This window comes from Bubalus bubalis, chromosome 6 (assembly GCF_019923935.1).
Source record: "Bubalus bubalis isolate 160015118507 breed Murrah chromosome 6, NDDB_SH_1, whole genome shotgun sequence".
Classification (NCBI taxonomy): Eukaryota; Metazoa; Chordata; class Mammalia; order Artiodactyla; family Bovidae; genus Bubalus; species Bubalus bubalis.
In genome coordinates, this window is record NC_059162.1 from 74,643,358 (window position 1) to 74,665,032 (window position 21,675).

A 21,675-nucleotide genomic window follows, 5' to 3' on the forward strand; every position below is an offset into this window, starting at 1 on the left:
TAAGTTTAAGGGTTTTATTATCAAAGTCATGTAAAACAATTTCAGAAACTGTACATCAACATGGCACAGACTGTAGCCTACTTTTGTTTTTACTGCACAAAAGTAAAGCTTGGAAACTCCTGTAAGAAAACAGTTGCCTAACTACTTTGCATTTAACATGGAATCACTGTGTGCATAAGATTACTACTGCAGTAACAGTAACACAAAATTTACTGGTTTTATACAACTTGAGATCAAATAAAAAGTACATTATCAAGTAGATTTGTCTTATTTTTAAAAGCATATGAAGGTCAATTTAAAATGCACTATCCCCTTTTCCAACAATGAGATTAAAACAAATTAATAAAAGCGTGGAAAACAAACTCAGGACAAAAGCTAACTTTCTTTTACAGATGGACTTCAGGATAGGCAAACAGCTTTCACTGATGCAGATGTGGAATAAATTATTTTAGGAAAAAAAATTCCCAAACACCTTATGAAAAAGTATACAACTCTACTTCAAAATATGCTATTTACTTACTGCCAAAGACAGTTTCATTTGAAATCTTGTTTCTGTAATTAAAGCCTAATTATAGCCATCAAAAAAGGTTAGTGCATATATAACCTTTCAAAGTTAAACAAAAGCCACAAAAATTTAGCCACAAGGCTTAAAGGATTATCTATTTCAAATGCTCATTTCCAGATGTAACTATAAGAAGGTTAATTTGTCATGTCAACAAACGACCATAAGTAGATCCATCATGTTGAAGGATTTTAATGACATTTAGGATATTCCTGCCACAATTAACATGCAATCAGTGCATTCCCTACATGGCTCTATTACGGCAATGAATCAAATTCTAGAAATACTATAAGTGAACTTACTTAATAAAGGAGATCATACAACATAAACAATCCATGCCTGCTGTAGATGCATGCAGCTTTTCGTTTTTGTTATGAAGCAGCACCAGAATAGTAAAACTGCTTGGTTACTCAATCAGATTTCACCCTGTCACGAATTGGTTACCCCTGTATCCTTTTCCTAAAAGCTTTTGGATGTAAATAACTATCAACATCAGGAGCTTTATAACCATTTATGACTCAGCTGTATACATCTAGGCTTGAGATGAACAAATACAGCATTAAGAAATCACACAGGAATGACACTGATGCACGTACACAGATTCCCACAGAGGCATGGTTCAGTCACTCATATCCATGTCTTCTTCATGATGATCATCCCCATTCACTTTGGATTCTCTTAGTGAATCACCAGTTCCCTTTTCCACAGAACATTCTTTTGTTTTAGGAGAACCTGGTTCTGTTGGTTTCTTCTCCTCCTTTTTCTCCTTCTCGCTGTCATACCCCTGTTCCTCTTCATCGTAGTCCCGTGTAACCTGCTTTGCCAAGGAGAATAAGAAAAGTAAACGTCTTCACAGGAAAATCACTTCTTTAAAGTACCAACATCAACCAAAACACCAAAATAAATTAGTTTGTAAACATACTTTTACATCTTTATCACTCTCTGATTTTCTTTCCCGTTCTTTTTCCTTATCTTTACTTTTCTTCTTCTTGCTTGTAGATCGCTCTCTTTCATCTCTGCTTCTTTCTTTGTCTTTATCTTTCTTCTTCTCCTTTTTATGTCTAGAAGGACAGTAAAATGCTCACAAGATGCTTGAAACAAAGTGCTCAAGAATTTTTGCCATTATTTAAATAGCAATAAGTTTAGATTTGTTTTAGATGGTAAGCTTGATGTAAGTTCACTGCTATAAGGAGGTTAACAAAAATCCAATTTCAAATCACTGGACACAAGCTGTATACAAGTAACACAGGGAAGAAGACTGTAACTTGATTACAGGTCTAAAATGCCTAATCATAAACAGTGTTTATTATAACAATCTCAAGTCATGAAGAGAATGTATCAGCACATTCTTAAGTATTTTAATTCCTGAGAAGGAAGAAAAATTCTAGGACAGTTTCTGAAAAACAGGATAGATATAATAAAAGATTAATACTTACCTTCTAGGGGATGGTGAGCGAGACAATTTTCTTTTGGGAGACCTAGGCTTTTTAGGAGATCTTGTGCCACTTCTGCTTCTTCGTCGTCGTCTCTCTCTAGAACAACAAATGTGCAAACTAGACTTTAAAATACAGTGTTATTCAAAAAATGCAGGCACATCATAGCAGATGTGTCTGCAATGGAACTCCACTAGAAACAGAAAACTCCATTTTCAAATACTGTTTGGAGCTGAAGAAGCAAATGGGTAATAAAAGTTGGCAACTTTTTGGGGGGCAAACTATGTGCCTTTCCTTTAATGCCCCTAGGAATTCCTAAGCCCTAATTTCTAGCAATTCTTAAAGACATGATGTCATCAAAACATCAGAAATGTTAAGCTCAAGGAAAAACTGATCAACAAAGGTTCTAATTCAACTCTGAAGTAAATTATTATCCAAAGAACCAGCTTTAGATTCAGTCAATGGACAGAACATGTAAAGGATTAATATGTTGTGTTATGGAAGGCAGTTGCTAATAAAATTCAAAACTACTTCTAAATCATTAGGTAAAACTTAGAGAACCGAGAACTAGAGTTAGTGGTGGTGGTGGTTTAGTTGTCAAGTTATGTCTGACTCTTTTGCAACCCCAATGACTGTACACCCAGCAGGCTCCTCTACCCATGGGATTTTCCAGGCAAGAATACTGACGTGGGTTGCCATTTCCTTCTCCAGGGGATCGTCCTGATCCAGGGATCAAACCCACCTCTCCTGCACTGCAGGCTGATTCTTTACCACTGCGCCATCAGGAAACAGGGATCAAACTGACTTCCTGTTGTCCAGCAAATCACGCCCCTAGTCCAATCCCTATTTTGAGCAATTAGCTTTTTATGATATACCTCCTCTTTAAATTGACTTAAAAAAAGTCCTGCTTCTACAATACAAACAGATGGAAAGTTTTGCTGTGTTCTTGGACTAGAAGTACCAATACTGTTAAAATGACTACACTACCCAAGGTAATCTTTAGATTCAATGCAATCCATATCAAAATACCAATGACACTTCATGCAGAATTAGAAGAAACAATTTTAAAATCTGTATGGAAACAAAACAACCTTGAATAGCCAAAACAATCTTGATACAGAAAGAAACAAGAGCTGGAGGAATCACATTCCCTGGCTTCAGACTATACTACAAAGCTACAGTAATCAAAACAGTATGGTACAGGCACAAAAACAGACACATAAATCAATGAAACAGAATAAGAATCCAGAAATAAACCCACACACTTATGGTCAGGAGGCTAGAATACACAATGGAGAAAAGATAGTCTCTTCAATAAATGGTGCTAGAAAAACCAGCTGTGTGTAAAGGAGAGAAATTACAACATTCTTTTTTCAATACACAGATTCATTGTCCTATTTCAATACAAATCACACTCTGTTAAGAATAATGCACTCTAGACCAGGTTCTGACAGTCAAAAATGCTGATTTAAGAAGAGATTTGTGTTCCTAATTTAATTCATTCATTTGCATGTCTCTCCTCTAAGTATGCTATAATTCAGGCTTACTGATCAAAACTGGTAATCACTCCTCCTTTTAGTGGTCCAAACTGAGCTTTTAAAATCACAACTCTACTTATTTATTTACAGATTTTTATATTTAATGACTCTAGGATGAATGCTTATTAGATGATGATAATGAAAAGGTTATTCAAAGTGACCTCTGAAATGATCCTATATATTTTCCAAATAACGTGTAGGTATCACACGGAGCTTCGCAGAATCCAAGCACATTTTCTGTAACTGATGACCTGACCTGGTCCATTTTCACCTTTTCTCAGCACCATCTTCTGATTTCATAGCAAAATCTGCTTGGAATCAGATCGTATCAGGCAGCAAAACAGTCTTTAATTTCATATCCAAAAATAAAGTGGATTAAAGACCTAAGTGTAAGACCAGATACTATAAAACTGGAGGAAAAGATAAGTAGAACATTCTTGGACATAAATCATAGCAACATTTTTTTTTTTGGATCCATCTCCTAAAGTAAATAAAAGCAAAAAACACAAATGGGACCTAATTAGAGATTTTGCACAGCAAAAGAAGCATAAACAAAACAAAACAGACAACCTACAGAACTGGTGAAAATATTTTCAAACAATTTGACTGATAAGGCATTAATCCCCAAAATATACAAATAGCTCATACAGCTCAGTATCAAACAAACAAACTAATCAAAAATGGGCAGAAGACCTAAACAGGACATTTCACCAAAGAAGACATACGGATGGCCAAAAGTAAAGATGCTCAACACTGCTAATTATTAAGAGAAATGTAAATCAAAACTACAATGAATTATCTATCACCTCACTGTGGTCAGAACAGCCATCATCAAAAAGTTTACAAATAATAAATGCTGGAGAGGGTGTAAAGAAAAGGGAACCCTCCTACACTGCTGATAGAAATGTAACCCCAATATTCACAGTACCATTTTTTAATAATTCTCAAGATAGAGAAGCTATGTAAGTGTTCATCAACAGAAGAATGGATAAAGAAAATTGCTACTATTTATACAACAGAATATTAGTAAGCTATAAAAAAGAATGAAATTGTGCCATCTGCAGCAACATGGATGGACATGGAGGGCATTTAAGCAAAGTGATATAAGTCAGACAGAGACAAATACTGTAGGATATAACTTACACATGTAATCTAAAAAATACAACAAACTAGTGAATATAACAAAAAAGCAGACTCGAGATACAGAGAGAAAACTAGTGGTTACCACTGTGAAGAGGAAAAGGCAGGGGACATTATATGGTCAGAGGATTAAGAGACACAAACTATTAGGTGTAAAATAAGCTACTAGTTTATACTTTACAACACAAGGAATATAGCATATTTTATAACAACAACAAACAGAACATAGTCTTTAAAAATTGTGAATTGCTATACTGTATAGCAACTATACTTAAAAACCCACCTAATGACAAGCTACTATTAAGTTTAAGATAGACTCAAGGATGTCTTATGCAACATGGGGAATATAGTCAATATTCTGTAATAACTGTAAGGAGATAGTAAACTTTAATACAAAAAACCTGATTAAATGAAGAAAGTGTATGATTTAGACACAAATAAAAAAAATTAAGCCCAATATGCTTTGTCTTTATTTCAGCAGCCAAATGAAGCTTTAAAGAATAAAAAACCACAAGTTGTCTGTGACCCCTGTCCTGGAAATGTTACACAGAACTTTTCCTTCATCTAATGTTTATTAAGCTTGTCAGGGTTGTATACCTAACACTTTTTCATACTGCTTTGTGTAACAAATATTCCATATTCCTCAGAAAAGATGGGCTTTAAAAAGTTATCTTTCTTTGACCTATGATAGACTGTACAACAGCTGCAAACATGTTAGTACGTATTCAATAAAAATGTACAGAATTTGCCATAATTTAAGAATGATTCAGGATTTCCCTGGTGGTCCACTGGTTGGGAGTCTGCCTGCCAATGCAGGGAACGTGGGTTCAATCCTGGTCTGGGAGAATTCCACATGCCACGGGCAGCTGAGCCCTTGTGCCACAACGATGGAACCTGAGCTCTAGAGCCCACATGCCACCACAACTACTGAAGCCTGTGTGCCCCAGAGCCTGTGCTCTCCAAGATAAGAAGCCCACACAGAGCAACTAGAGTAGCTACTGCTTGCTGCGTCCAAGAGAGCCTGTACACAGCAATGAAGACCCAATGCAGCCAAAAATGATAAAGAATGATTCAATAATTAAGCAGAGCAAGGCACTTATAAGCAAGTCCATTAAATAAACAAATAATATGCCTCCAGTTTTTAAGGTAATAGAATACATATTGCACATCTCATCTTTTATGCCCCTTTGCCGCCTTAGACCTATTTTGGTATTCCTTCAGCACTTATATCTGGTTTCACTTTCTTTATATAGTCACAAAATTTTTAAAAAGACAATTTTCAACACCCCAAAGAGACCCCATGTCTTTAGCTATCATACTCCAACCACTAATCTACTTTATAGATTCATCCATTCTGTACATTCCATATGAATGAAATCACACAATGTATGGTCTGCCGTGACTAGCTTCTTTAACATGGCAAGTTTTCAAGGCTCATTCATATTGTACTACCATTACTTTGGTTCCTTTTAACAGATGAATAATAATCTATTGTATGAGTATACAACTTTGTTTACCCATGTTAAGTGGATATTTGGGTTGACTTCTTGGTTATGAATAACGATGCCAAGAACATTCATGTGTAAGTTTTTGTGCAGACATGTTTTTGCTTCTCTTGGGCATATCACTGGGAACAAAACTGCTGTGTTAAAGAGCTCTTAAATTTAATTTCTGTAGGAACTGCCAACCTGTTTTTCCAATGCAGCTGCACAATTTTACATTCTTTCTTTGTATGACTGAGTTGTTATATTCTAGGTAGAAGTCCATTATTGGAAACATTTTTCTAGCACTCTGAGGGCTGTCTTTAACAGTGTTCTTTGAAACAAAAAGTCTTCAGTTTTTATCATCCTCAAACTTGTCTATTTCTCTTTTGTTGCTTATGACTTTTGTTGTATGTAGGGAACCACTGACAAATTCCAGGTCATGAAGGTTAACTTAACATGTTTTCTCCTAAGCGCTTTTTAGTTTTGGCTTTTATGTTTAAGTGTTTTATCCATTTTAAGTTAATTTTTATAGACAGTTTGAGCCCTTAGGTGAATTTAAATAATCAAGATTAAGAAAACAAACACTGTAATAAAATGTGTAAACAAGATAGGAAGAAAATGGAGTTAAGTATGGCCAGTCCTTTCTACCATCACATGTATGCCATATTTAAGAATGAAAAATACATTTTCTGAAAGTTTACAACACTAAAATTTCACTGCAGCAGGTTAACTACTCTAAGAATGACACAAACTAGAACTTGCCTTGCCTCCAATTATTTTATCAACAAACCATTATGTATGGGGAAAAAAACTATTTTAAGTATTAACATGTAATAAAATGAATCTAATGTGATAATGCAGTATACTTTAGCCATCAAATGCTTGGGGGGGAAAAAACACACAAACAGTTCAAATTAGGATATGAAATGCATAGAGCAAACATAAAAACTGACCTCTGCTGAATTCCATGTTATTGTAAATGAACTCTATACCATAAAGCATTAATTGGAAACTTCACAGATTGCCTTTAGAAATCTTCACCATTAAAGTACGTAGTTCTGTACTGGAAAACATTTCACGTTCACAGCCTGATGAGTCTTTGCAAACAAAGTTTAAAAAACAATGCCAAGAATTCATAATGCCACCCTACCTGCTAGCACTTCTGGAACGTCTGGCTGTGCTGTAACTTTTTGGTGGCGTTTTGGAACGTTTCTTTTCTTTGTCTTCTTTCTTTTTATCTCTAATAAATGAACACAATTTATTAATGTGTTAGAAGATTCAGTTAATAGAAAAAATATATATACAAATTAAAAACAAAAGTACAATGAAATGGATTCTTATTCTTAAAATGTTATTCTGATAAAAACTTTTAAGTTATTCTTTCAAAGCACACACCTTATGTAAACATCCACCATGAATGAAGCCAACCTTCTAACTGTGGCCCTGCTATTACATATTCTGGGCTATTCAATACTATTAGGAAAAAAAATCATAATGGACTGGTACTACAACCATACCTCAACTCTAAATGGTCCCTTAAGTGGTCCCAGTCATTTTTCACAAATTCATATTAAACCCCTTTATCAGAAATCTTTCAAAGTACAAATGTGAAAATATTAATTCTCTGCTTATCACTTTTCAATTCATTCCCACTGACTTCAGGATCAACTGTAAACTCCTTAGTGTGAACAATAAAGCCTTTTATGTGTCATCTGTCTCAACTGTCCTGACCTCATTTCCTGGTCCTTCTACACCAACATATTCCTTATTTTAAGAATTCATGCTAACCTTGTAAGTATTCTCTACCGGAAATCATGCTCCTGAGTCCAGTCAAATCTATCAGAATTTAATACTCAAGTCACCTCTTAATAAATCTTCCAACATCCCTAACAATGGCCCTTCCTTGGTAATTGCATTAATTTCTCCCCTAGTATAAATAAAGTTCCTCAAGGGAAGGAATGCCTAATTGCTCTTTGTATAAGAGATGGTTCATTAAGTAAGCTCGTTTGGCTGAATTAAGAGATGACTAGCTCTAAAACATGATTAAAAGTCTCATCAGAGGCTGAATATACAGTAAAGCTATCACAAAATCCAAGTCCCACGTTGAGTTACATGCTTACCAAGAATAAATTTTGAAAAAAAAAAAAAAAGAATAATTTTGTTGCTTTTTGCTGTGATTCTTACTATTTTTAATCACATAATCAAATAAATAAATGGGTAAAGTATAAAATATAGGGCTGTTTCTAGAAAATTAAGGCAAATATTTTTATAAAGAGAAAAGAGTTTAAAAAATAAGTGTTGCAAAATTATACTGTGTGACAGCTAAAAATGGAGGGAAAAATCTAAGTACTTTCAAGTAACGGAGTTCTTGATACTTTAAAGGTGGTTTAAAGGAAAAGAAAGTGATTTTGTATCTATTATTCAAGATTGCTGCTGCTGCTGTTGTGCTGTCGCTTCAGTTGTGTCTGACTCTGTGCGACCCCATAGGCGGCAGCCCATGAGGCTCCCCTATCCCTGGGGTTCTCCAGGCAAGAACACTGGAGTGGGTTGCCATTTCCTTCTCCTATACATGAAAGTGAAAGTGAAGTTGCTCAGTCGTGTCCGACTTTCAGCGACCCCATGGACTGCAGCCTACCAGGCTCCTCCGTCCATGGGATTTCCAGGCAAGAGTACTGGAGTGGGGTGATTATTCAAGACTAGGCCTACTAATTTCAAAGGGTTTGGCCCTATATGAAAAACAAATTACTGAATGAACGTTTAAGTCAAAATACAATGTTAAGGTGTGGATGTTTTGGTTTTTAGTAAATCCTCACTGTAATTCTTTACTGGCCTCCAAATCACATTAGACTCTTAAGGATATGGTTTGGTGTCAGGAATACAGCAATATTAATTCATACTTAAAAGCTGCTCATGATGAGATATATAAAGAAGAATTAAGAAGGCATGATTGTCTGCCAAAAACTCTGGCATATCAAGAAGTTGCTGGGAACACAAAATTCTTACCAATGGTTGAATGGAAAAGACGAAATGAAAAAAGGCAGTAGAAACAGCTAAGAATTCTTACTATGGAGAAATTTTACTCATTCACTGTTACTAGTTTTCTACTGTACCTGTTTTTTGACGTGCTCCTTGACCTTCTACCCCTCTCTCTGGAATGAGATCTTCTCCGTCTTGGACTTTTGGATCGTCGTCTACTCCTTGACTTAGAATGTGATCGCCTTCTTGATCTGCTTCTTGATCGCCTTATAAAGTAAAAAGAAGCAGACATATGTATATAAACCTAAAAAGACTAGCTCTACTTTTGATTATTTCATATAAGTGTAGGACCAAAGATTCAGACATGTTGGCTAGCCATCAGTGAGGGTAATTTCCTGCCATTATTTATTTATTTCACACAACATCTGATATCCCAGAAGTTAGAAAATACCTTTTAACACCTGGAATTCCTCACCTTTTAATCTTTTGTTCAACCTGTCAAACCAATCCTACTTTGCCCACTGAAACTACAACTCCAAACTTAAAATTATTGCTAGAAAATGAAGGAAAATAAAAAATGACTCATTTGCATCACTTCCTAATTACACAGCATTTTAGAATGTACCTAATTTTATTCCTCACTATTACAAGTTAAATCCACTTACTACTTATCAAATACTTACTTATGCCCATTACATGCTTTACCAATATTCACTCATTTACTTTCATAATAAATCTAGTAACAGTAAATACTATTACTATTCCCATTTTGGGCTTGCCAGGAGGCACTAGTGGTAAAGAACTCACCTGTTAAAGCAGGAGACTTAAGAGTTGAGAAGATCCCTGGAGAATGGGCATAGTAACCCACTTCAGTATTTCAAAAGGAAACCACATACTGTATTGGTTTCTATGATTTCTAATTGCTGTTCTCTGATATACATTCCTCTTCTTTAATTTCCAGTTTAAGAGAAATACAAGTAATGCAGGGCAGATACACATATATACAATTCAGTATAAACTGCCCTTTTTACTCTCATGTGTCCTCAATATTGTATGATCATCTCTTTCCTGCCATGTAAGACATGTTTCTCTGTGCTTACTGCATTATCACCTTCATCCCCCATGTTTTCTCTAAAAGGTTAAGTGCAATTAACTTTTTGATGTTGTCATTGATCCTTTTCCCTATTTTAAGAAAAATTGAAAGCAAATGGCACTTCTTTGCTTAGACTTGGTCATTTAACTTTTAGTGAACCATTCAACCTCTTCCCATGGAAAACTTCAAATACAATTTAAACTTTTTGCTTTCATTATTTTCAGAGTTGCCAAAGGATAGACATTTTAAGTAATGCAAAGGATTTGTTTTCAAATCTCCCTTTTAAAATCAGTTAATGAAAGTATTCATTATTTAATCTGAGCCTATTACTTCAGCAAAAAAACCAGCACCTACATCATAGAATAGTTGTAATTTAAGCAAAATTATAAAATCCAGCTCAGCGCCTTAATGTAGACATATAAATTAAATACGGACTGCTCTTATTGCTGTGCTACCATAGTGTTGCCATCATTCTCTATAACAGCTGTTTCAAAACCCATTAGGAGTAATGTCTCATCAAATTCAGTAACTATATTTTGTACATCACTTATTTTTGACCATATTTGAAACTAAACAATCCCTCTCAATAACATGTCTATATCCCAGGAAATTTTCACATAAAGCTTACCTACCTTTCTTTAAGCCCCAAAAGGGTAGGGGTATATATGTCTACCTTATTCACCAACTGTACCCTTGAGTAACAACTACTATACTGTGTAATGAAAGGTAGTACTAATGTATTTTGAGTGAAACACTGACCCTCTAGAATATCAGAACCATCACTTTCTTATGAAGAATTAAAAAAAAAATTATGGAAAACCAAAATCAATGCTGTTTGAATTAGCAAGTGTTCATCTTTTGAGAAATTTGGCTTTAAAAAAAATTAAACTTAATCATTTTAGCAAAACCATGTAAAACATTTATTTACCTCTAATGTATTAAAAAATGGCTGTTAAAAATTATAAATGCATTTACATGTTTCCTTCTAAATGAAGTGATTAATAATATAAGATTTTAAAAATCTAATAAGCAGAAGTATTACATCAATCAGTTTACTATAAGGTTCTGAAACAGTTGTTTTTCAACAGCATTGCACTGCAGTCACTTCAACATTCAGTTCATATAAGCTTTTAAAAATTAGAGAAACATAGAGATTACCATATATTTTATATAACAAATAAAAAGGAGGTGATGGAATCCCAGCTGAGATATTTCAAATCATAAAAGATACTGCTGTTAAAGTTCTGCATTCAATATGCCATCAAATTTGGATAACTCAGCAATGGTTGGTCACAGGACTGGAAAAGGTCAGTTTTCATTCCAATCCCAAAGAAGGGCATGTTAAAAAATGTTCATATTAATGTACAACTGCACTCATTTCACAAATTAGCAAGGTAATGCTCACAATCCTTCAAGCCAGGCTTCAACAGTATGTGAACCAAGAAATTCCAGATGTACAAGCTGGATTTAGAAAAGGCAGAGGAACAAGAGACCAAATGGCCAACACCCGTAGGATGATAGAAAAAGCAAATTACTAATTCTGCCTCATTGACTACGCTAAAGCCTCTGACTGTACGGACCACAACAACTGTGGAAAATTCTTAAAGAGATGGGAATATCAGATCACCTTACCTGCTTCCCAAGAAACCTGTATGTAGGTCAAGAAGGAACAGTTAGAAATGGACATGGAACAACAGACTGGCTGAAACCTGGGTAAGTAGTACGTCAAGGCTGTATACTGTCACCCTGCTTATTTAACTTATGTGCAGAGTACTTCATGCTGGGTTAGATGACTCACAAGTTGGAATCAAGATTGCCAGGAGAAGTATCAACAACCTCAGATTCGCAGGTGATACCACCCTAACAGCAGAAAGTGAAGAGAAACTAAAGAGCCACTCGATGAAGGTGCAAAAGGAGAGTGAAAAAGCCGGCTTAAAACTCAACATTCAAAAAAATGAAGATCATGGCATCTGGTGTCATCACTTCATGGTAAATAGATGGGGAAAATATGGAAACAGTGGTAGATTTTATTTTCTTGAGGTCCAAAATCACCGTGGACAGTGACTGGAGCCATGAAATTGAAGGACACTTGTTCCTTGGAAGAAAAGCAATGACAAACCATTGACTTCCCTGGTAGCTCAGATGGTAAAAGCATCTGCCTACAATGTGGGAGACCCTGGTTTGATCCCTGGGTCGGGAAGATTCCCCTGGAGAAGGAAATGGCAACCCATTCCAGTACCCTAGCCTGGAAAATCCCATAGACGGAAGGAGCCTGGTAGGCTACAGTTCATGGGGTCACAAAGAGTCGGACACGACTGAGCAATTTCACTTTTTCAGACAGCGTTTTCAAAAGCAGAGACATCACTTCACTGACAAAGGTCCGCATAGTCAAAGCTATGGTTTTTCCTGTAGACATGTATGCATGTGAGAGTTGAACCATGAAGGTTAAATGCCAAAGAATTAATGCTTTTGAACTATGGTGCTGGACAAGGGACTCTTAAGAGTCCCTTGGACTGCAAGAAATCAACCCAGAATATTCACTGGAAGGACTGATGCTGGAACTTTAATACTTTTGCCAGCTGATGAGAAGAGCTGACTCACTGGAAAAGACCCTGAGGCTGGGAAAGATTGAGGGCAGGATGAGAAAGGGCCGACAGAGGATGAGATGGTTGGATGGCATCAGAGACTCAATGGGCAAGAGTCTGAGCAAACTCTGGGAGATAGTGAAGGACAGGGAAAACTTGCATGCTACAATCCATGGGGGTCACAGAAAGCTGCATACAACTGAGCAGTTCAACAACAGTTATTATTATATATTATTATTATTTATATATAAGTAAAAAGCATATTGAAAGTAACAGTCATTTTATATGTCAAGATGCTTAAAATACTACAATTTATAATAACTATCTTTCTGCTATGATGTGTTACTACAAGTGTTCCAAAGGACTTTTCTCTCATGGTCATAATTAAAATTAATATTTGAAAGCCTTAGCACGTAACTCCTATATACAAAAGATGTTAAGTTCTCCTTTTTAAGTCTAAGTATTAAACAAAGCCATGAAAGCACTTGTCCTGGAAAGTTAGTATTTTAAGTATAGGCACAGCTCAGAGATACTGAGTTTGCTCCCAGACCACTGCAATAAACTGGATATCTCAGTAACAGTATGTCACAATGAATTCGTGGATTCCCAGTACACTGCAAGTTATGTTTACACTATAAACTGTCTGTGAAGTATGCAATAGCATTATGGCAAAAAAAAAAAAAAAAACACTGTACATACATTAAGGCAATAGGGAACTTCTAAAGGTTCAGTGGAGCCCTCAGATGTTCTAGATTTGGGTTTTTTGAAAGACAAAATCTTTTAAGCATGAAATGGGCTGCGTGAAGGTGGATGACACAAACACACCAGACAGAACCACCCTGTAACATTCTGCTACAGACTGAAACTTTGTGTCCTCCCAAAATTCTTAAAGGAAACCAAATACCCAATGTGATGATGTTATGAGGTAGGAGCCTTTGGGGTGATTGGGTTATGAAGGCCCAGCTTTCACGAATAGGATGAATGCGTTTATGAAAGACATCTCAGAGGGAGCTTCTCTGGTGGTTCAGTGGTAAAGAATCCACCTGCCAATGCAGGAAACATGGGTTCCATCCCTGGTCCATGAATATCGCACATGCCACAGAGTAACTAAGCCCATGAGCCACAACTACTGGGCCTGTGCTCTAGAGACTGGAGCCACTACCACTGAGCTCATGTGCCATGACTACTGAAGCCTGGGCGTGCTAGAGCTTGTGGTCCATAACAAAAACCACAGCAATGAGAAGCCCACACACTGTAACTACAGAGTAGCCCCACTCACCGCAACAAGCTAAAAGCCTGCACAGCAATGAAGACCCAGCACACTCAAAAGTAAATAAATAAAATTATTAAAATAAAAAGAACTCAAGAGATACCCCACCCCGGTCCATCTTTCTATGTGAGGACACATGGATATAGCAAACTATCAATATAAATGAGGAAGTAGGTCCTCACCAAACAGCAAATTTTCTGACACCCTAATCTTGAACTTCCCAGCTTCTAGAACTGTGAGAAGTAAATTTCTATTGTTTATAAGCCATCCAGTCTATGGTATCCTGTTATAGCAGTCAAATGGACTAAGGCACAGTCTAAGAAATGACTTAACAATGCTATGGGAGCTATAAGGTCAATCCCCAACCCCATCCCCCAACCCAGAATCATAACAAGGCAGGTAATACCTGCCTTTGCCACTTTGACATTTGTACCAATGGTGCATAAGCATTTCCTTATTACAAAGCAAGATAGTGGCAACTGAACCTGATATTTACTGTATTTTCATTGGCATTTGTAGCGAAGATTTTGTAGTGAAAATCCTGCCAATTTCACCAACGACATCTTTAATAGAGCCAGTAAAAATTATTCATTTTATTAAATCTAGTTCCTTGAGTGCTATTAAACTAGTACCATTATTGACTAGAAATGTTAAATCTGGTCCCTTCAGCAACATTCTGTGCAATGAAATGGGCAGTATGCATAAATCATTTCTGATACTTTTAAGTTCAGCGACTGTCAAGGAAGACACTTGTGTAATTGAGTGTGAGCTTACCTAATTGTTTTTGCCATGAAACATCTTTACTTCAAAGAACTGACAAACCATGGTTGTTTAGACTTAGGTATCTGGTAGACACTTTCATGAAAAATGAATTATCATTTCAAGGAAAAAAATTTGTTGCCAATAATAAAATCTGAGCTTTCAGGAGAAAATTAAACTTTGGAAAACTTAAACCACCATTGTGAATCTGACAGCTTCCTAACATTTTAGAAGGGTTTACTGGTAAGATGTATGGTGATATTACCAAGTCATCTTTTGATATTGTGTAAAAAAGTATCAACACCTGAAAACTTGCATAAAGCAATCAATCAATTATTTTCCAAACCATTAATGCATAACTGTACAAAAGGATGCCTGGTGAAAAGATCCACTCAAAGTATAGTAAAGATCAACAGATTTTACAAGTTTTGGTATTGGAATCAAAGACTACTACTACTCCCAATTACCCAAAAAGACTATAAAATTACTTTTCCCTCTTCTCACGATATATTTGTGTAAAGTCAGATATTCTATATATATTAACCAAAATATACTACAATAAGCTGAATGCAGAATCCTATACATCTTCTATTAAGCTAATGTTAAAGGAATTTGCAAAGATGTTAAGATGTAAATAAAGCCATTCTTTTAATTTTGGGGGGAAAAGCTTTGTTTCAAAGCTAAGTTAATATGAATGGGTTTCAATATTCATCATTATTTCAAATGATGGTTTCAAATTTTACTATGGCCAACAATGACGCTATACACCACAAAAACAAAAGCTCATTGGAGTTCTTATATTTTTTATGAGTATAGAGGTCCTAATATCAGCAAGTTTGAGAGTCATTGGTCTAGACAGATCCTTACAAATCTATACAAGTATGTCATGTGAGAAAGAGAATACACTGGTCCTTTTACCCTGCAGAGTCCTACTCTGGGTAGGATAAAGAATAATAGTTACCATCATGTAGTTTATCCAATAATACAAAGAGCAATCTCAAAACATGTCATCTGCAAATATTCAAGCTTTAGATGGGTAAGCTAAGGTTGCATAACAACCCTCCATGTTCCAAGTCAGGAGTCTAGTGAAATGTCAGAACTAGAATTCAAGTCAAAAGTTTCAAGGTCAGTGTCCTTTCCAGAGTACTAATTCATTTCAGTGCTCGAATTCCAGTGGCTTCTTCCTATCCCTAGATTTCTGGGGGGGATTTTAAAGTATCTACCATCTTTTCTCTATTTATACCTGTGAACAGTAATTCACCTACTCTGCAAATAGCAGTAGTTATCAAAACCACTGTAACCATGAGCTAATTAGGGTAACAGCAGATGTGACATAGGGAAATAATCTGTCTAAGGAAGAACTTACTACCAAACAGCAATCAATCTAATTACCTGTGCCTAGAAGATGAGGGAGTCCTCCTCCTCCTAGAACGTGATCTTGACCTTGAGTGTCTTCGTTTTTCTTCTTTCTTATCTAGATTTAAATGAAAAGGAATCTGGATTTAGAAATCATTAAGCATAAAGATTATTTCCATTTAGGAGTTACTCTAAGAGTTTATTATACTAATTTTCAGGTTTACTGTATGATCCTTAAATTCAGGTAGCTAAAGGTTTCTGAAGCTATGAAGTGTCATCCATAAAACCTATGAAAATAATCACCTTTCTCATTCTTTACTCTTCAGAGGTTTCTAAACCATGACTCCTGTTTGCATGCCTTAGGTTCTCTTTCCCCAAACGGAGCTACAGTATACCCAGATTAAAACTCTACTCTGTACATGCTCATGGATTAATAATACCTCCCCAAACTGTACCTAAGTGTAAAATGTTTATATTTATAATAAAAACAAAGATAAACATTTAAAATTCTTGGATCAGCAAAATGTTCCTTTTTAGTCATTACTTAACTCTATGCTTCTTTCCTAGATATGTCTCATTCAATCACTCATTTCTATACTTCTGGGATAGAAACTAAACCAGCTCTCTTTTTAATCTTTGTTCTACTTTTGCATTTTCAACACTGTGTATGTTTACAGAGCAGAACAAGAATGATCTGTTACCATTTAGTAGTTTAAAACAACACATAAATTCCTTTAACTAAGGACCGAATGAAGGAAAAATACAGCCATTGCAATTCTTCATATATGGACTATCATTCAAAGTGAGAATGCTGGCCCTGCCCTAGCAACTAAGAGTAAAGAATTTATTTGCAATGCAGGAGCTGCATTGGGTCAGGAAGATGCCCTGGAGCAGGGCATAACAACCTACTCCACTGTTCTTTGCCTGGAGAATCCCATGGACAGAGTAGCCTGGGGAGCCATAGTCCAAAGGGTTACAAGAGTCAGACATGACTGAGGCGACTTAGCCCGCATGCACAAAGTGAGAATGAGTTCCTCTTTTACATTTCTATCATTTCATTAATAGAATTCAACTTATTGTGAATATCAAATTAACAAAAATTTGTGCAGCAAAAAAAATTTCATAAAGAGGTAAGTCGTTTTCAGTCATTTCAGTTATGAGTTTCCAATGAAAACAGAAATGGTGTTCTGGTTTTGGAGTCATACAGGTCCAGTTATCTATATAAACTGCTTGTCATGTGACACTGGGTTAATTATTTAATAACCTGGTTGAATGAGATAATATACAAAGATTTGATATTAATGTATCCATATACTTTATAATTATTTGTCTAATACCATATACAATAAAAACCACCCCATTAAGAATTGGAATGAAGAAAATGAATAAAGCATTGTTCATAACGGAATAAAAAAAATCAGGACCAAAGATCCAAATACATATATGCAGAAAATGGGACAACCATTCATCTCATCTCAAAAAGACAATCTGCAAAGAATAATATTTACTTTTCTTTAAACAAATGGTGTAAATAGAAGAAACTTTATTAGGCTTTCTTGGTCAAATAAAAAGACTATAGATCAGGCAATCCCAACTTCACTTCAGTTCAGTTCAGTCGCTCAGTCTTGTCTGATTTTTGCAACCCCATGAACTGTAGCATGCCAAGCCCCACTGTCCATCACCAACTCCTGGAGTGTACCCAAACTCATATCCATTGAGTCAGTGATGCCATCTAACCATTTCATCCTCTGTCGTCCCCTTCTCCTCCTGCCTTCAATCTTTCCCAACATCTGGGTCTTTTCAAATGAGTCAACTCTCCTAATGAGGTGGCCAAAGTATTGGAGTTTCAGCTTCAACATCAGTCCTTCCAATGAACATCCAGGACTGATCTCCTTTAGGATGGACTGGTTGGATCTTCTTGCAGTCCAAGGGACTCTCAAGAGTCTTCTCCAACACTACAGTTCAAAAGCATCAATTCTTCGGAGCTCAGCTTTCTTTATAGTCCAACTCTCACACCCATACATGACCAACGGAAAAATCATAGCTTTGACTAGACGGACCTTTGTTGCCAAAGTAATGTCTCTGCTTTTTAATATGCTGTCTAGGTTGGTCATAACTTTCCTTTCAAGGAATAAGCATCTTTTAATTTCATAGCTGCAATCACCATCTACAGTAATTTGGGAGCCCAGAAAAATACAGTCAGCCACTGTTTCCCCATCTATTTGCCATGAAGTGATGGGACTGGATGCCATGAACTTAGTTTTCTGAATGCTGAGCTTTAAGCCAACTTTTTCTCTCTCCTCTTTCACTTTCATCAAGAGCCACTTTAGTTCTTCTTTACTTTCTGCCATAACGGTGGTGTCATCTGCATATCTGAGATTATTGATATTTCTCCCGGCAATCTTGATTTCCAGCTTGTGCTTCCTCCAGCCCAGTGTTTCTCATGATGTACTCTGCATAGAAGTTAAATAAGCAGGGTGACAATATATAGCCTTGATGTACTCCTCTTCCTATCTGGAACCAGTCTGTTGTTCCATGTCCAGTTCTAACTGTTGCTTCCTGATCTGCATAGAGATTTCTCAGGAGGCAGGTCAGATGGTCTGGTATTCCCATCTTTTTCAGAATTTTCCACAGTTTATTGTGATCCACACAGTCAAAGGCTTTGGCACAGTCAATAAAGCAGAAATAGATCTTTTTCTGGAACTCTGCTTTTTTGATGATCCAGCGGATGTTGGCAATTTGATCTCTGGTTCCTCTGCCTTTTCTAAAACCAGCCTGAACATCTGGAAGTTCACAGTTCACATATTGCCAAAGCTTGGCTTGGAGAATTTTGAGCATTACTTTACTAGCATGTGAGATGAGTGCAATTGTGCGAAAGTTTGAGCATTCTTTGGCATTGCCTTTCTTTGGGATTGGAATGAAAACTGACCTTTTCCAGTCCTGTGGTCACTGTTGAGTCTTCCAAATTTGCTGACATATTGAGTGCAGCACTTTCACAGCATCATCTTTCAGGATTTGAAATAGCTCAACTGGAATTCCATCACCTCCACTAGCTTTGTTTGTAGTGATGCTTTCTAAGGCCCACTTGCTTCACATTCCAGGATGTCTGGCTCTAGGTGAGTGATCACACCATCCTGATTATCTGGGCCATGAAGATCTTTTTTGTATAGTTCTTCTGTGTATTTTTGCCACCTCTTCTTAATATCTTCTGCTTCTGTTAGGTCCATACCATTTCTGTCCTTTATTGAGCCCATCTTTGCATGAAATATATTCCCTTGATATCTCTAATTTTCTTGAAGCGGTCTCTAGTCTTTCCTATTGTTTCCCTCTATTTCTTTGCATTGATTGCTGAGGAAGCCCTATCTCTCCTTGCTATTCTTTGGAACTCTGCATTCAGATGCTTATGTCTTTCCTTTTCTCCTTTGCTTTTCACTTCTCTTCTTTTCACATCCATTTGTAAGACCTCCTCAGACAGCCATTTTGCTTTTTTGCATTTCTTTTTCTTGGGGATGGTCTTGATTCCTGTGTCCTGTACAGTGTCACAAACCTCCATCCATATTTCATCAGGCACTCTTGTCTATCAGATCTAGTCCCTTAAATGTATTTCTCACTTCCACTATATAATCATAAGGTATTTGATTTAGATCATACCTGAACTGAGACAAACATAAATGACTAAAAACAACAGTAAAAACCCCCCAAATTAAAAACAACCAAAATACCACACAAAGCATTAGGTAATCCTATGCACCAATGTTTCAGAATGAGTAATTCTCTGTTTTAGGAATTGGGAGGTGCCTGTCTTGAACACTGTAAGATGTTTAGCATATCCCTGGCCCCGTAGGTCTAGTCAAGGTTTTGGTTGTTCCAGAGGTCATGTATGGATGTGAAAGTTGGACTGTGAAGAAAGCTGAGTGCGGAAGAATTGATGCTTTTGAACTGTGGTGTTGGAGAAGACTCTTGAGAGTCCCTTGGACTGCAAAGAGATCCAACCAGTCCATTCTAAAGGAGATAAGCCCTGGGTGTTCTTTGGAAGGAATGATGCTAAAGCTGAAATTCCAGTACTTTGGCCACCTCATGTGAAGAGTAGACTCCATGAAAAAGACTCTGATGCTGGGAGGGATTGGGGGCAGGAGGAGAAGGGGACAACAGAAGATGAGATGGCTGGATGGCATCACTGACTCGATGGACGTTGAGTTTGAGTGAACTCCGGGAGATGGTGATGGACAGGGAGGCCTGGCATGCTGCGATTCATGGGGTTGCAAAGAGTCGGACACGACTGAGTGACTGAACAGAACTACCTACCAGATGCAGTTTGTATCAGCATGACAACTAAGTTTTCTCCAGGTATTTCCAAATATGCCTGGGTGACAACACTTACCGGTATCACCCATCCCCCTGTGAAATGAGAATCACTGCCCTAAATGAACTTTTATCAAAATATGGGGGAGAAAATGACTAAAGTATTATTCAACATATTTCCAAACATAATTGCATAAATCTATTTTACCTGGTTCTATAGCAGCAGAAATTAGGGACTGTGCTTCTCGTACTCTCTTCATGGCTTCCTCTATTTCTTTACTAGAGGTATCTGATTTCAGACTTGGTGAAACAAGACCAGCAGCGACATGATTCAATCTGGAATAGAACCAAGAATTGCATTTGACATATTTAAAAACATATTTATATATCCAATTAAATACACATTTCCTATCATCATTTTACTAAGATACTCCTTGGGAAAAAGTGAGAAGACTCCATGATAACTTTGACAAAATCATAATAATATAGTAAAATGGCACTATGCAAAATGGCACTCGGCATTTTAAAAGCTGCAGATATGTCAAATAAAAAAACTAATTTTGCTGAACATCCATGAACTTTCCATATACTTTCTAAGAATTGTTAGTAAATGAGAATATAATACTGCTAGTGATTTTTGATTAACAGAACGTTCCTTCACGTGATTTATAAAACTTTACTTCATCCTAATTTTGTTAGGGAAGAGAATTACTTTTTAAGCTTACAGATGACAAACTGAGGCAGAAGCCAATGACATATCAAAGTTACTTATGAAATTCCTGACTGTAAAGACTAAAGGGTTTAGTCTTTAGCCTTAAGGGTTTATGAAAATGAGAAAAAACTATAGACACCGAGTTGAGGATGGTAGTTATTTGTGGGCAGTGTAAAATGTAAACAAGAATGACTACGGGGAGGTTTTTTATTTTTTAACTCTATTAGTCATATTTTACTTAATAAGCTTCATGGTAGATACATGCTTGGATTTCACCCGGTCATTTTTAGAAAAAATGCCAGTAACTACTATAATCAAATGATTCTGTTCTGCCTTCCCCACATGCTCTTCTACTTACTGACAGTGACTTTCACCCAAGTTAAAAAAAGACACAAATGTATAGAACAGTCTTTTGGACTCTGTGGGAGAAGGCGAGGGTGGGATGATTTGAGAGAATAGCATTGA

At 36.4% G+C, this 21,675-nt stretch overlaps 1 protein-coding gene across 14 annotated transcripts in view; it reads right to left on the minus strand.

The window, feature by feature from the left end:
* SRSF11 (serine and arginine rich splicing factor 11) overlaps positions 1-21,675 on the minus strand; it is a 51,011-nt gene continuing 29,336 nt past the window's right edge. For 10 of the 14 annotated variants that reach the window (XM_025288462.3, XM_025288465.3, XM_044944858.2 and 7 more), the window contains 7 exons: positions 20,707-20,834; positions 16,233-16,314; positions 9,268-9,399; positions 7,308-7,397; positions 1,999-2,115; positions 1,485-1,623; positions 1-1,379 (listed from right to left, as the gene is read on the minus strand). In XM_025288462.3, the coding sequence (XP_025144247.1) occupies positions 1,182-1,379; positions 1,485-1,623; positions 1,999-2,115; positions 7,308-7,397; positions 9,268-9,399; positions 16,233-16,314; positions 20,707-20,834 (886 nt within the window). In that variant the 3' untranslated portion in view covers positions 1-1,181. The remainder of the gene's footprint in view (positions 1,380-1,484; positions 1,624-1,998; positions 2,116-7,307; positions 7,398-9,267; positions 9,400-16,232; positions 16,315-20,706; positions 20,835-21,675) is intronic. The other 4 variants (XM_044944859.2, XM_025288466.3, XM_025288464.3 and 1 more) reach the window with 3 other exon arrangements.